Source organism: Engystomops pustulosus, chromosome 2, assembly GCF_040894005.1.
Source record: "Engystomops pustulosus chromosome 2, aEngPut4.maternal, whole genome shotgun sequence".
NCBI classification, from domain to species: Eukaryota; Metazoa; Chordata; class Amphibia; order Anura; family Leptodactylidae; genus Engystomops; species Engystomops pustulosus.
The window spans coordinates 86,809,977-86,827,534 of record NC_092412.1 but is presented as its reverse complement, the minus strand read 5'-3'; the positions used below and the strand labels follow the sequence as shown (position 1 = coordinate 86,827,534).

The window sequence follows — 17,558 nt, the reverse complement described above, 5'->3', positions numbered from 1 at the left end:
TCACCTTGTTCTGTGTATTAAAAAAACAATTCTCACTGTTTGGTAAGCCCAAGACATAGATGTTTATGGAGGGTTGGTGAAATAATAAGAATAACTGTGTTTCTATACAAAAACAGATCATTGTAAAAAAAAAAAAAAAAAAAAAAATGCCTATAGTTGTGATGAATCTTCCTTGTAGCAATTTGATATCTTCTGCGGTAAAGAATCCCCAATCTCCAAGAGACAGTAAACCTAGGTATAAAACTGAATATTTGTCAGATTTTTGAACTATTTTCCACATGTTTCAGCTAACAGCAGAGTTTAAAGAGGACCTGTTGCCCGAGTGCTATTTTTCCCTGGGGATGTGTCCTGTCCCTAGGTTGAGTAACTAGGCCAAGCAGAGGGACGCAAACTGTGTAGCGAGCCTGGGGGCGGGAGCAAGCCGCTTCACTGCTCAATGCACATAACCGGGGTAGAAGGCTCACCACACAGAAAACCTTGTTTAGGATGGACAGAGGGAGGATATGGGAGGGGCTGAATATTGCTTAGTGGCATCGAGGGTAGAAAATTTGTTAATAAGTAGGCACATGTTAGACTTTGAAATGGAACCTCCATCAAGACTTGTAAAAGTTAAAGAACACTTATTTCATAAAATAAGGAAGACAAAGGTATGATAAAAGCATGTCTTCATATTATTTTAGTGTCTATAGGAATCTGTCCCCAGGGAAAATGACCCTCTGGTGACAGGTTCCCTTTGAGTCTCTTTAGAAATATTTCAGGGTTGCCAATAAGCTGTCATGTCTTATCTGGGAAGAAAGCCCTTAAGGGTGTCAAGGAAAACACAGATCTATAGGTGTATGAGACATTTCAGTCCAGTGGTACGAGTGATACAAAGTGGGGCAGATTTATCAAGCTGTCTGAAAGTCAGAATATTCTGACTACAGCTCAGCTTTCATTTTACCAGTGCTTATGAATATTTTAAAGGGGAGCTGTGATTGGTTGACATGGGCAACTAAGGATATTCTGACTTTCAGACAGCTTTTAGCCCCTCTAGGGTACATTAACCCTAGATAGTCTGATCGTTCCTACCATATACTGCAATACTACTGTATTGCAGTACATGGCATTTTTGCACAGTATATGTTACAGTGAGCCACTGGCCACTGTCTCGTAATAAACAATCTTCAGAAACCAGACAGCCTTGGGTCTCATGAAGACCGGATGCTGTCATGGCAACCGATCTTTGCCCCCTCCCCCCCCATGACGTTCCGGGGAGCGACGATCGAATCCAAGATGGCTGGAAGGGACAATAGCCACAATTGGAGCAAGTACCGTCCGCAGTTATTAGAGGTGGGAGTTTGCTGCAATATGCAACAAACCCCACCTGTGCCCTCTTTATACACCCCACCGCGCCGTGCAGAGCGTCAAGGGGTTAATTGCCCAATGTGGTGGCATCATCCAGAAAATCTTCTATGAAGTGAGAGGAGAGTTGCCAATGAAGAATGCCTCTCTGCTGTGGTTGAAGTCGTTCACCATACTGCTGGAGAACTGGTTTGGATGCCCCTTGATTTTGATTTTAGCTCTGTGGTTTTAGAAGGAAGGAGGCCATTGCTAACAAATATAAGTACATTACCACTGTCTCGGTGCCTGGATCTGAGGAATTGTCCCTGGTTTATCATGCTTGATTTTGATAGTAGATTTCCTTTTAGGTCATGCCAACCGCATGGCATATTTATTCTCTTCTCCAGCGAGGAGAAGTTGTGTTATCAAACCCACATCTCTAGCATTGAATCATCCTCGCTTTGTGGCAATGAGTCAAACAGTTTAATCAGCAACATCAACGTAATATGTAGATGACTACTGAACAAGTTCTGCTCTTTAAGGAGAGAAGATCAAAAACTGACATGTCAAATTGTGGAGTTTTAAAGTCTTAGTGAGTCAAACCATAAGCGCCATTAATGATACGTTGTGGGTAAGTTAATGGGCTATTAAATATTTACTGTGGGTTTTATAGACTTCCTGTGAGGTGAGACACTCATATTATCAATACATGCAACTCGGAGGCTTTAATATTTGTAAAGATTGTGCAGGGATTGGAATTCAATACAGAAAATTATATGAATATTTATAAGCAAAACAACTTAATGGAATTATACATAGCTACAGCCCTGTACAGCATGTAGTGTTATGAATACAAAGCCCCTCTGAATGCAACCATATGCCACCTCGATAAGACAAACCCTATAACAGAATATAGGAGAATGCCTCTATAATTGGGTGTGCAATAGAGCATAGCAAATTCTGGAAATGTGTAAATTTTAGGACTAAATGAAAGTATTACCAACGATATTTTGCAGTTCTAAATGTCTTAATGGGGGTTTTATATGTTTATTTCCTTATAAACTGTAAATATCAACAAAAATTACGGAAAACTAATATTTGATATGTAAGCCATTGACATGGATTACCCAGACATTTAAAAAAATGATGAAAATGTAAAGTAGACATATGGGAAATGTTATTTAGCAACTAATTTAGGTGGTAAATCTATCTGCCTGAAAATGTAATGATTTCGAATTGAAAATGGCAAATTTTTCAAAAAATTAATCAGTTGTAAGTTTTGAAGAAAAAAATATCAGCCAAAATTTACCACTATCTCAGAATCGCTTTGATAAATAAGTGTTCAAAAGTTATAACCATATAAAGCGACGCAAGTCACAATCCAAAAATGGGGCTGAGCCTTAAGCTACAAAATGGCTAATAAGAGGCCGAAGAAAATAAATGATACATGTGCCCCTATGGGTTAGTGTAAAAGAAAAAAAAACTGACTGCACTTGCACCATGCTTGTAGTCAGTTTTTCAGTGACCCATTGGTCTAGAACAGTGATTTTCAACCTTTTTTGAGCCGCGGCACACTTTTTATACTTAGAAAATCCTGGGGCACACCACCAACCAAAATGACACTAAAACAGTCATATTATACATATAGTTAATAATATAGATTCTAAATTTATTTTACTCACTCAGTGTGAAACCTGGGCCTGTTTCGATGAACACAAAAGGGATATCCTGGCAGGAATGGTGGAAAGACACACACAAAGCTCTTCCTCAACAGTTCTCAGTTTCTCCCTGTTTTTAGTATATGGTGCTGATTATTATGTGGCTCATATACTGCAAAATAAAGGAGTACAATGAGAGGTACTTTGGCCATGAGGCCAGAGTACAAGTGCCAGCTCGTATACTCAGCATATATGCTCAGCTCATATGCTGAGTATTTTGCCAACAGTTCATATACTCAGGCAAAAGCTCATATAGTCAGCATTATTGGTGGCATTACCTTGGCGGTGGGCAAATGCTAGAGTCTCTCCGCTCTCAGGATGATGCTCCGGCCTCGGTGATGTCATTTTGTGGCGCGAGGTTCAAAGCTTGCGCATGTGTTATTGTACACGTCTCCTACATTGTAAGAAGCCGTGACTGCGCATTGCCAGGAAACAAAACACAGGGGGCACCATAGTTTGGGGAACTTTCCCCGCGGCACACCCGACCATGTGTCACGGCACACTGGTTGAAAATCACTGCTCTAGAACATTGCAACATAACACATTCATCATCTTTTTTCCTGTGCTTTTTTGACATTAAAAAAAGTTGCATTTGGGACTTTTCACTTCTACAAAGTTTCACAGGACTATTTCCACCTCTTCATGAATCTGGTGTAAATATGAAACTACTGCTAGTGCAACACCATGCAAAGCCAGATTCATGACTTGCGACTTTTGCAAAAAGTCCCATTAAAATCTTATAGTTTCTCCAATCCCCTGCTGGGACTTTTTTTGGATTTTGAGACTTTTGGGGATTAAAAAAAATATCCCAAGCAGAAAGTAAATCCTAAGAACACTTATTAAAGGGCAAAAGCCACTTTAATGAATCTGATGGGCAGAGGAGCTCCAAAAACAGACATAGAACTGTCCCAGGAGCTTGTGTAATGATAAATAACCCCTTAAATAAGCGCTTAATTCATTTTCTTTGTGTTATAGAGCCAGTTTTACATACAGTCGGGCTCATCTACTAAGGGTTGCGGATCTCACTTTCGTTGGACTGTTCGCCTTTTTCGGGGATTGCACGGCTTAGATAGGTATTTAACAGGCATCTGCGCTGTGTTTTTTGCGCAGCTGCAGCGGCTTCCATGCTACACAAATTTGGGGGAGTGCTGTCGGGCGATCCGACTGATTCGGACTGAGTGCGGGATTTAAAATTGTGTCACAAGCCCAAGCACTTAGATGCACCACTAAAAACATGGTGAACTCTGTCGGACCTGAGCGGGGAAGCGACAAATGCAGGATATCGGGCGCACAATCTTAGTGAATTGCAGCACAGTGCGTTATCGTTGGACAATGCACATTCGGTGAACTCTGTGGATGGGGTAAGTAAATGAGCCCCAATATTTGTTTTGTCTTGAATTTTCCTTAATGATATAGCAGAATGTTTTTAGCAGGGGGCTGTATAATCAAGCTTTCCATTAGGGCAGTGATGGCTAACCTATGGCACTGGTGCCAGAGGTGGCACTCGGAGCCCTTTCTGTGGGCACTCAGGCCATCACCAGTGATGACTCCAGGCATCTTCCTGCAGTCCCAGACAGCCCAGGACTTGCTGTGCACAGAGCTATTTTAAAGTGACAGCTCTACCTGGGACTATTTTCTGCTTTATTGGTGTCCTCAGGTGCTGGTATCAATGAAAGCTGTGACCGATAAGGGAGTATAAATCACAAATTAAATTTCTGTATTGGCACTTTGCGATAAATAAGCGGGTCTTTATTGTAGTTTGGGCACTCGGTCTCTAAAAGGTTTGCCATCACTGCATTAGGGCTTTTCAAAAATAGAATTGATCTTTGCATATAGTAAATTGGTAGAAAATAAAATGACTACATACAACCAATACGTAATTATTCAGGTACTCAAGCAGACAAGCAAAGATTACTAGCTTTGCCTGATACATATTTTTGTATAGCAGGAATATTAGCCTGGTTTCTCAGTGATCTGATATTGGTGCCTTAGATTACAGTATAATCTTAGATTGATTTGAGTGCATTTATATTCCCTCTTCAGCAATAAGTATAATAGGCTAGTGGCAGATGATTTATAGTTTGACTACAAATATAATGCCTTGCTTTTTTTTTTTTTTTTTTTAAATCTTCTTAAACATAATGAATGGTAGCACATTAAAGAGTATCTGCAAACTCTTGCAGTAACGCTTATGACCACGAGGTGGCACTGGCAATATATGCTTGGAAAACATTTGTACAATGTCAAAAAGCAAATTTAGCTTCAGCAAAGTCTTCTTAGCTTCAGTATAAACCTTTGCTCAATGTTATAGGGAATAAAGAAAAGTTCTGTGGCGGCAGAAGAATCTTCTCCCAACTGTTGGTAGATACCTCCTGCCAAACTTTATTACACTTGATGTTTGTGAGAGCCTTTTCTGGTCTAGTTTAATTACAGTGGATTGTGCTGATGGCAGCAATGGCTAAAAATATAAGGGCATCAATAACATACAGGGCCGTGATTTCATAAGCATAACATACAGCAATTATTAGTGTCTATGCATTATGTTTTCAGATATTAAAAAGCAGCATTGTGGCAAAGAAGAGTATCTGGAAGGATTAGAAGTCCAAATATTGTAGAACTACGTATACTGTAATAAAAACTGTATCAACTAAACCTATAAACACTACTGAGTGAAGCAAAATATCCACTTCATAATAGGAACAACTTGTATCATTATAAAATCATATGCATCATAATCATCAGTACACACGATATACAGTGGAGAAAAAAGTATTTAGTCAGCCACCAATTGTGCAAGTTCTCCCACATAAAAAGATGAGGCCTGTAATTGACATCATAGGTCGACCTCAACTATGAGAGACAATATGTGAGAATAAATCCAGAAAATCTACATTGTCTGATTTTTTAAGGAATTTTTTTGTAAATTATGGTGGAAATTGTTCAATAACAAAAGTTTATCTCAAAACTTTGTTATATTTATTGCTTTTGGCGGGGACAGAGGTCATACATGTTCTGTAAGTCTTCACAAGGTTGGCACACACTGTTGCTGGTAAGTTGGCCCATTCCACCATGCAGAGCTCCACTAGAGCAGTGATGTTTTGGGGCTGTCGCTGGGCAACACGGACTTTCAACTTCCTTCAAAGGTTTTCTATGGGGTTGAGATCTGTAGCCTGGCTAGGCCATTCCAGGACCTTGAAAGACTTCTTATGACGCCCCCTCCTCCATTGCCCTTAAAGACCCATCCACGTTTCATCATCAATGCCCTTGCTGATGGAAGGAGGTTTGCACTCAAAATCTCACAATACATGGCCCCATTCATTCTTTCATGTACATGGTCATCTTGGTCTCTTTGGAGAGAAACAGTCACAAAGCATGATGTTGCCACCCCCAGGCTTCACAGTATGTATGCTATTTTTTGGATGCATCTCAGCATTCCCTCTCCTCAGGGCTGGTGCACTTTTAACACAGGGCGTGAAACACAATTGTCTCGGACACTGCATGACAAATGTGGTCTGAATGTGCACCTAAACGGCCCTTCCAGTGCCAAAATGTGTGCTCAAGAATAGTATGTGTTGCCGACACTTCTTAAATACCTGTGCAAGCAGTTTGTACTAAAAAGAATGTGCAATAGAAAACTGACACAGGGGCTTTAATAAATCTGGACCATGGACATTCTGTGCTTTGTAGCGAATTAATATTGATGCCTTACGTGTTTGGTAGAAATAGTTTGTCTGCTTTCCTTATTGACTTCAGCTGGTCAACACTTTTCACAATGAAAACACTAAAGCATAACTGTAATGTTATAATGATTTTACCTAATTATAATATGTGATTCCCCTTTAAAAACATACAGAACAATGCCTACAGTGTGCTGCTCACCCTTTTCTTTCCAAAGCTATGGCATTTTCTGTTCTGAAAGCGTTCTGAAAATCTTTCTTTCCAGAGGTGAAGTGGGCAGAGACAAATATCTGTCAGTCCATTCCCTCCAGCTAAGGGCGGTTAGCTTGCCCACAGATCCCATGATGCCTTCTGTTCTCTCTCAAAGTAGCATTTAGCATTAAATCCATTTAGTTTCCCTCAAGTAAATCCACTGTACACTGTACATACAGGATGTATATAGTGACTAACCTGTCAGCTTCTATCACATGGAGGAGAAGAGATCATGTAATGAGTGGTAGAAATCATTAGTAGACCATTTATATGAAGTGCATAGCTTGTGCGGTGTGAGCACTAAGGGTTAATAGCTTATCTTCACAGTGCACAAAGTGCTGAATGCAAGGTGGGGGAGGGGAGCAGCATGAGGTGCACAGAGAGACAGAAAGTTCTGTAGAATCACAAATTGAGATGGAAGGACTGATGGGGAACAGGGAGATCTTGTACCTCAATATTCTGTGCAGGAGACATCTGTATCCACAGTGTTGAATGCATCAAGGTCTGCTACATACATACAGAAAGCTCTATCACATGAACTCCTCCCCAGTGGGCAGAGAGCTCCTCCCCTCCCAGGAGTCTGTAGAGTTTAAGACTATGGACTCCACAAGCAGAGGAAGAAGCTCCTGCAGCACTTATAGGTAACAAAGATAATATGCAAAGTTGTTTTATATCCAAACAGCGATTGATTTGCAGAAAATAAAATGTAGTTAATCTTTAAGTAAAACCAAAATTTGGACAATGACACAATCTTCATGATTTCTGCTGCCTCACTCACACCTCCCCACTACCAGTTATGTGCATGGAGCAGTCAAGAGGAAGGAGGGGGATGGTGTGGAGAAGAGGAAGAATGCATGAGGAGACACAGGCATACACAGGCTGCAACTACCCCCCCTCCCACGGACTTACCACATGCTTCTGTCAGGGAGCCAGGTAATGTAATATAAAATATTATAAATTACTGAATTTAATCAGAATGCTGCCAAATGCATTTTTGAAATCATCATAGAATAGGATATTGGAACCTGTCACCAAATAAAAATCACATTGCTGGTGACAGATTTGCTTGATAGCTCCATGTACAATATACCTATGCTGTAGGTTGAGTTTTCCTCTTTTTTTCATTATTAGAATTGATCCCATACTTGGCAAATAAATTATGCTGTCCCCACCCTATTACGAGGCATTATTTCCTATATTTTATTCTACACTAAGCTGCATCCACACAAAATACAATTTAGCATGTTAACAGAATTTTATAACAACCCAAAAATGAAACAAAAGCAAAAAATGTTCTTAGGAAATTTTACAAATTTAAAAGTAAACTGAAGACGAACAGCTATAGTCACATTCACATTCCGTGAAAAGAACATCTTTAAATGCACTTAATGGAAAGTAGAAATTCTCAAACAGTTCCAATCCTTATCTTTGAAAATAAAAGAAAAAACGTTAATGTACAAATAAATCAGAAAATATAAAAATTAATTATAAATCATTATAAATCACATTAATGTGCCGTGAGTGGTGATCTATTATGTGAACCGTGGCCCTTAGACAAGTCATGATGAATATATGCCCAGACAATTCATAATATATACAGGTAGAACATTACAGTTTATCTTAGAAACCAATAGAATTTACATACTTAAAAGTCTCTGGAAATGATGATGTGTATATATATATATATATATATATATATAAGGAACATCAGGAGTGAGATTTCTGCTGGAGTAAAGAAATGCTGGGATGTAGGTAAGAAGAACGTAGAAAATTGTCAGCATTTGGAGGGAAATGGTCCAGTGTCCAGTGGTGTATTAAAAAGAAGAGAATTGACTATTTTCATAACTAAATAGTTTCTGTAGCTGTCCTGGAAATGTTTCAATTATCTCCATTGTCTCCCCAGTACTAGGATAATTGATGTGAATAGTACAGTGAGTGATTGAGTAACAGCTGGTGCTGCAGAATACTCCAGCTCCCTCCGGTCAGGCTCAAAGGGCAGAGCTTCTGTGGTGATGTAGTCATACTCCGTGGGACAGATGTCGTCCATGCAGCCACTGCCACTTCCTGAACCGCTGGTTTCTTCACCTGTTAGAACAAAATATACAAATATCTGCTTTATATTCAATTATGATTAATAGTAGCAACCAGCACATACATGTATTCCGTATTGGTGTTCCATGGAACTCTGACAGACCCCAAAGCCTTCGTAGAATACTAGTATCACTGTTGATTAGATCTGGATTTGAGTGATTCCACAGAGGATCGTTGTCCTTTGAAAATACTTTGAAATACAAAGTTTGGTATGGGGGCTGTTAATGCAGGCGCATCACGATCATAGATGTCTATGGCACCTGGTCACAGTGTGGAGAGCACACGTTGACATTAATGGACCGTGTCTGTGCAACTGCTCTTCTTTCAATGAAGAGGGGAGGGGGGAGGAGCACTTACCCCTACTCCCTCCCAGGGGCAGATTGGGAAATTAAAGTTAGCCATCGCTGAGAGCCGGCAGCGATGCGATGCTGCTGGCTTCTCCTACAAGTCCCCGCTGGCCAGGGGCGTGCTGGGGGTGTGTCGGCCGGCCCCCTTATGAGGTCGGATCTTTTTAAATCAATTTACCGCACATAAATGAAATAAAAATGGCTGGGGGGAGGATTATGGGGGTGGCACATATGGTGGGTGGGTTTTCCAGGGTGACAGGTCGTCTTTAAGTATAGGCAGGGGGCTGAGGATATATACCTACTATTATTAGTTACATACAGTTAACTACTACAGTTATTAGCTATATCAAGTGTAATGTTGCCAGTTTTATGCCACAGTGTTTGGTTACCATTCCAGTAATTTCTGTTGGCTATTAATGAGCACCCCTGGCATATTGGCATAGTGTGTGCCAACCCCCCAGTTCCTACCACCTTATTTTCCATGACCCTTTTTCCAAGAACCAACACCTAACAGCAGTTTTATCAGCAATTGAGATAGAAAGAGACAGGACTATGCCTTTCCAAAGCCCTGTTGGAAGGGTGGTCTTTCTATTTATTCCTGTACTTTCGACCTGACTGTCTTGGTTTTCTGGGAGACAGTAATGTGTTGTAATTATATGATGTACTTATGACAGTAATTATATGATGTACACTATAGCAGTGTAAGAGATGTGTATTAAAATGTTTATTTACTGAAAACAACACATTTTGTGCCTTCCTTAGTTTCAACTTACTTGTATCTTGGAAATTGACATCATTTCCAGTGAGAGCGTTCCTCAGCTTGTTTGTCATTGCTCGTAGTGCCATTATTTGCTGTCTTACAAATGTGTCCGGCCTTGTGATGTCTACATCCACCTCCGGATTATTGATCTGATTTATCAGGCCATCCGTCATGACTTCAGGCAGATACCTGGAAAGTCAAACTCTAGTTAATTTCATAAAAGTCGATTTCTAAGGAAACACACTTCTGGATGACAGGATCCTGCCCTTCTTTTTTTAAGGATTTCATATATTGGCAGCCATTCTGTCTTGCAGCACGAAGGTCAGACCTAGTCTCTTAGGTATACTTCTTCATTTCTCACTTTTTGTAGAACGGACCTCCAGAAAAGTCTAAGTATTACAATCATTTCACAGTAAGTGATCTTACAATAGAGAAATAAAGAGATCTAACACTTTATATTGCTATAATTCGTGGCTGCAGTGGAGAATTCGATGGCTGGGTACATTTAAAAAAAAAAATCCATCTGCTTTGTCCTCTCTTGCTTTCATTTTCCCATCAAACAGGATGTAAAGAACATTAATCTGTATGAGATCACTTATTGTTGCGGAGCTCTCGGCTGCATTTCACGAGAGCGACACAGTTCAATATCATGAATAATTTGTCAGCATGAAAATTTGCTGTATTAAAAACATCTAATAGATTAAATGTTATAATAGCACTTGATTGAATGGATTCATTTTTGCAGGATGCTGCTTTATGAGGCTTGTTTTCATTTGTGATGATGAACTATTCCTCTCCCCAAATATAATCATCAGTAATGTTAAAAAACACCAGAGTGAGTAAATCATCTCAAGGACTCTCTATACTATGTGCCACTAGTTAAATCTGTGACAAATGAGCGGCGTGTAAAGCACTCTCTTATTGTTTTTCAAGCTTGAATTTTTCCATTCATCAGTTTTTACCATCTATCAAAGGTTATTGTATTTTGCAAGCTACTTTCATCAGTTCCACTTTACTGTGCAGCCATTTCTGAACTATTACCATACCTTTCTCTATAGTTTTTTTTACGAATCTGGCTTGTTTCATCCGTTTTATAATGGATGTTAATAAAATGAAAAAGGGGGTACCTAGTTTCTCCTTTTAACTCATTCACGCATCATAACCTAATGGAGCCCTCTCCATATATGTTGTATAATGCAGCAGACACCTGCTGTTAATGTCTGTGATCAGTTACTGATCTCTCTGAGGCTCATAAGGCTGTCATTCAGCTTTCCTTATAGGTTGCACAGAATATCAAATGTTGCCTTTAAGAAGTAAAATGTATTGTGAGATAACACACCCTCATTTTGTTCTGTATTTAGAAGAATAAAAAAATGTGGTTTTTGGAATGCTGGAAGGGAAACAGTGAAACAGGAAAACAGAAAAGAACTTATTGGTAAAGGCAAATTGCAAAAAACCCCCCAGAAAACTAAAAACCAAATACCCACAGGCATCAGTCCTTATAGATCCCAAGGAATAAACAAATATTACCATTTTCTTCCTATAAATATGCTAGATGTAGGAATACTTGGATTTAGCAGAATTTTTAAAAATTGTTATGTCAATCATTTTTATAATCTTTCCTTCTTCTTATAATACATTAATTAACATTAACCCTAGTTTTATTTATCAACAGGAATGATTATTGTATCTTCATATGAAATTTTATTGCATAAAGTTAAGGTAATTTTCTATGATATTGACTTCTCTTTATAAGCATATTGAATGAAATTACCCAGCTTTGTTATGACCATTCCAGCACTCTTCTTGGTTGGACTCTCTTCCTGTCATTCTCTCTTCTCTACAGATAGAATGTGGTAAGGTGGACCAAATTTTTTTAGAAATCCTAAGTCTGTCTTTGATTTCTGTTACCTGTGCAAAAAGAAAATCTGCTTACTGCATGTTACATTTATTATTGCTATAGTTTCAGGAAGGCATGGTGAAGGCATTGCAATTACAGACAGTCCTCGACTTAACACCTGACTTACAGACGACCCCTAGTTACAAACTGACCTCTCTACCCTCTATTACCTCTGGTAAAGCTCTCTGGATGCTGAACTTTAGCCCCAGGCTTAAATAATCAGTTGTAAGAATTATGATAGGTGTTTGCAATGACCCATTTTTGTTAATCCTTGTTGTCATGAAATTTTAAAAATCCAATTGTTATGGAGACGAAAAAATAATTTCTCTGGAGTTACATTTACAACATATACTTGTTCCAACTACCATACAAATTCAATTTAAGAACAATCCTACATAACCTATCCTGGACTGCCTGTACCTGGATGTTTGCATAAATGATTACAATCAGTTGAGAGATAAAGATATGGCTTCACACATATGGTTTCATGTTATTTACTGCCCACATTGAGTAGACATACAAAGTGATGAGAGAAAACGATGTCAATCCTTGACATTTGCTAAACATATATACTTTTTTTAGAGCAGCCAGAATGATGAAATGATACAATCTTTATCACTTTTACATCCTGTACTGCATGCTGGGCCGAGTTTTAGACAAAGTGGGGTCCCGAGTAAAACTAAAAGTGAGGCCCCCTAAATAAAAATAAAACTGCTTTACAACTTTGTAAAGCAAAGTTGCTGATACCTCTGTGCAGCACATCCATAATAATAATAATAATTCTTTTATTTATATAGCGCACACAGATTACGCAGCGCTGCACAAAGCATGTCAAATTGATCCCTGTCCCCATGGGGCTCACAATCTAAACAACCTGACAGTATGTTTTGGAGTGTGGGAGGAAACCCACGCAAACTCGGAGAGAACATACACACTCTTTGCAGATGTTGACCTAAGTGAGATTCGAACCCAGGACTCAAGTGCTACAAGGCAGAAGTGCTACTCACTCAGCCACAGTGCTGCCCTCATACTGCAACCACTTACAGTATAATGTCACCTGGATAACACAGCGCTTACATACAGGACCCCTGATTATTATTAATAATATATATTTAGTGTGTTTTTAATCCAAGTGTGAACACACCAGGTATCACCAAATGCATATGTGTAAGTTATCTAAGTAGATTAACATGAATAATGATAATAATGATAATAATGATAATAATAATAATAATAATAATAAAGATTAACAATGTAAAAACCTTTTCTTAATAACACATACTGTATGCGTTTGATGATGCGTTTTCCCTTGGCCACAATCTATATGCAGCTTCCAATCTATACACAGCCCCCCACTTCACCCAATCTGGGAGTCCAACCCTTCAAAAGAATAGGAACTGAGTTGCATTGGCCATGGGTAGGTCACAACAGAAATCTGTACATCTAAATTCCCACCTGTTCAGTCTACACATCATAGTTACATCAGGCATTGGTCCCTGTCTCCTAACCATAAGACAGGCATTGGTACTGTAGAGCAAGTCTACACCCAAAGTAGGTCCATGTGATTTAGAGGTAGCGTTGCTCTCAGAGGTTTCTTTTCTTGCAACATACTGTAGATAACTACGTGCCCCACTAACTACCAGCAACATGGTATATATACATTTTTGCCTCAGTGTGTTTGTCTGGTTTCTGATGTTTGTTTTTTTTATGGATTTTTTTGTCAATAATTTGTTTTTGCTGATTTCTGTGTATCATTTGAGCAAACAGCACTGGAATTTGTCATAAAACCACAATTTCTTGTTGATGGGTAGTTTTGTGTTTTGGAGCATTTTGCAACTGAATCTCTTAGTATTTCTCCAACTGTTGGTGGAAAAAGTTACAATTTGCAGGTGCAAAAAAGTCACAAACATCACTGCTAGTATACGATAAATTGGATGCAAAAAAGAACACCAGCCAAGTACAAAGAAGCACTCAACAAGCCAAAAATTAGTGATAAATTATGTGTTAAAATGCAGGAAAAATAACATGGGTACAGAGCCCTACCCAAAATAGGCTCAAAGGTAACCAAAAATTAACTAAATAAAAACAGATGAAGAGTAACACAAGTAGTTCACATTGGGTTTCAATCACAAGGATATGAATATATACGCCCAAACGGCAGATCAGACATCAGTATAAGATCAAATCATTCCTAATGTTTAAACCATTCTTCATGGAATGTCATGTTCTAGAGACATGATCAAAGGACTCTCCCTAGGTGAAATGCTTTTACACAATAAATAGAAGAACAAATAAAATAATAAAAACAAAAGGATACTAAAGATAGATATCAGCTTCCCACTTTAGTTTTTACTTAATATTTTTACTTAATATAGTCTTTACTAATTATAACAAAATTCAGCAAATATTTTTTTAAATACCTGCTGATGCTGCATGAAGATCACAAAATAGATAAAAATTATACTTGAGTCTGGATATAATATTTTAGTTTGCTAGCTATATTCAGCAACAAAAAGAATAAAAATACATGCCTTAGAAGCATAGATTTTTTTTTTCTGTTATGCTTTCTGTCCATATGCTAAAACAATAAAATTAAGGGATAAAGTCCTTCATTGCCCAAAAGGAAGTTCACATTAAAACATGTGTAAATTGTAGTATGCCAAGTGTAGTTTACAAGATTGATTGCCCCCTGTGTGAATTATCCTAAATAAAACGTACTGCTCATAGATTTAAAAAAATGGGATTTTCCCATGAAAGAAAGTTCTTAAATTTCAATTTCCCAGTGATGATTACACAATCATTTTAACCCCTTACTTTGCACTTTTAGTCAGTTTTATTTCATACTTCCGTGCAATCTTGCTTTTCTTTCTGGGTTTCTAAGCAGATTGAAACCCAATAGAAAAACAAACACACACACACACTCCTGTAATTCTAGCTATGATGTAAAGTAGGGGACTCCTGTATAGGAAACCCCCATAGAATAAGTATGTGTCAGTATACATTCTTGTTAGAAAAACTTTAAAAAGGACCTATCAGGATGATTTGAGACACTAAACCACCCAAAAGGTATTTAGGCCTTTAAGCAAAGTCCCTATGTTTGCTGTATTAAAATAAAAAAATATATTATACCTACCTTGTTGCAGTGCTTCCGGCATGTAGTGAAGCCGGTGTAGTTTTGGCACTTGCTAAATAAAGCCGGTGTGTAACATGGACACGGGGAGCACAACATACGGGTCCAATGCACCTCATGAGACTCATCTCTAGGTAAGTTTAAAAGTTGTTTTTATAGCACCCACAGGCTTGGTAAAGGACACTAAACCATGATCCAAAGGAAACTAAACCATGATCTGCCTGTGGGTGGATTAGTGTCCCAAATCGCCCTAACAGGTCCACCAGGTTACTATGGTGGCTATTTCCACCAGTAAAATATTAAAATGTTTGCTCTCACTCCAATCATTTCTTCTTGGAGGATATTCAGTGATTTAAATAATAGTTTAACCTACGAGGGCACTGGTCCGAAAGCTGAGGTAACAGGGCAGCAGGCTTATCCATAGGATTTTATGAAGAATATGATGAATGAGTAATCGGTACATGAACTGTGATTGAATGTTCTATGAACTTCACTTCAATCATTATGAGAGATTAGCTCCTAGATAGCCTTTAGTGGATGAGGAGTCCATCATATAATTGAGTACAGTGTATATAAAATGATGATTATCTCTGTAGGCTGCAAACCTCGTGACCTGGATACAAAATAAAATCATCCAAAGAATGAATCATGTTCCTCCTGATATGAAATGGTTATGTCTCTTATAGAAAGCTTGCATTATTTTTCGTTCCTCAGAGGAAGCAATGGAGTTTTTTTCTAATCTGTTTCCCCCATTTACATTATATTGGGAAACCCACAAACATGAATGCTACGAGCACATTTTCTGGGGCACTATAACTGTGTCATTTGCCCTGCTGTATAAATTCTTATTGAATATCTTCAGTTCTATTTATCGCTAGTATAAGTGTTCATGGTATAGAAGAGGAGGGCAATATATAATTAATAATGGAACCATGTGTCATTTCTTATCGCCGTTTATTCACCACAACTAAGCACTTTCATAAACTTTGGATCACTTTAAGGGAATTATTTATTATTACAATTACTCTTCTTGGCTTAAAACTGATAACTCAGTGTTGCCCTTTATGGTAATAATTTTGTAGTTATATCATTTGACCACTTAAATATATGAAATTCGTGTTTTATCCTTCTTTGGTCAATACCTTTATAATAGGACCTGTGTAATTTTTTAAATGACTTTGTCTCATGCGGTTTGAGCATTTTCTTATTTATGAACATATTCTATATTTATGTATTCGTCCTATATTTTTCTTTGCATTGGCCACAAACGTGCATATGCACATTAACAATATTCTTTGATTATGACCAATGAGGACCCAGCCTAGAACAAACGTCTTTATTGCCTATAGCTAGTGTTGAGTGGTTTGCAAAGTTTGGGTTAGGCTCAACGCCCACCATTAACACCAGAGATCGCTGCTGGCACTGATTGTGAATGTTAACTCTTTGATTGCCACTGGCAAAATTGCCAGTGACATTTAAAAGACGCTGGTGACTTTGCCAGCAGGATTTAAACAGTTAATCAGTGCCAGGCATTAATTGGGGGTTGAGTCGAACCTAAACTTAACACAAGCTATTACCGATAAAGACAGAACCAATTGCAGGAGTGTACCGGTTTGCGTCCGTGTTTGGCACCCAGATCCATACAGGGGTTTTAAATTTAGGGTTCCCGATTTTTAATGGGTCTGCTCATTAACTTTGTGGACTGCTTGTTAAAAATATAAACTGTGCTGTGAGCTTTATACCAGTATACCGACAGTAAGCAAGTGGCCATCTAATTCTGAGCCTTAGAATACAGTAAGTATATATAATTATTGGATATCACTGGGGGGAAGGGGTGTGGTGTGATTGATGAACCAGAGTAGAAAGTCAGTTACGGGCAGCAGTTCTTTCTTAATATCTAGCCATACACGATTTACATATAAGCCTTTAGGAAATGTCATTTTTGGGACATAAATAAATTACAACCGAGAAAGAAAAGGTACATTAATTTTTTTTGTGTAACATTCACTTTGAATGTGAAGAAAACAGCTGTCCTTTTTCAACTGTACTAACAATGTAACAGAATTCAGTACACTGCATGTATTATATAAAACCCAAGTAAAATACTACAGAAAAGTACATGTCAATCATCTGGTTTGTTCCATTTAAGTCATATGGTATTCAGGTCCTTGTTGACTGTATCAGCCAATCGCAGCTCTGCCTTTATTTCTGAAACTCTGCAGGAGAAATAGAAGCTTTTTTTGTAATTGGTTACTATGATTGACAAGGGGACTTTTCCCATTTAACGATAATATGTGGATTGTGGAACAATTATGGATTTAAAGTAGTTGGTAAGGTCTGACTGCATGTGCGCTTTAAATAT

The 17,558-nt window shown here is 38.3% G+C and overlaps 1 protein-coding gene across 2 annotated transcripts in view; it reads right to left on the bottom strand.

The window, feature by feature from the left end:
* Positions 1 to 8,259: 8,259 nt before the first annotated feature.
* GPC6 (glypican 6) overlaps positions 8,260 to 17,558 on the bottom strand; it is a 458,424-nt gene continuing 449,125 nt past the window's right edge. For both annotated transcript variants that reach the window (XM_072135425.1, XM_072135424.1), the window contains 3 exons: positions 11,941 to 12,077; positions 10,180 to 10,355; positions 8,260 to 9,053 (listed from right to left, as the gene is read on the bottom strand). In XM_072135425.1, coding sequence (XP_071991526.1) covers positions 8,851 to 9,053; positions 10,180 to 10,355; positions 11,941 to 12,077 — 516 coding nt within the window. In that variant the 3' untranslated portion in view covers positions 8,260 to 8,850. The remainder of the gene's footprint in view (positions 9,054 to 10,179; positions 10,356 to 11,940; positions 12,078 to 17,558) is intronic.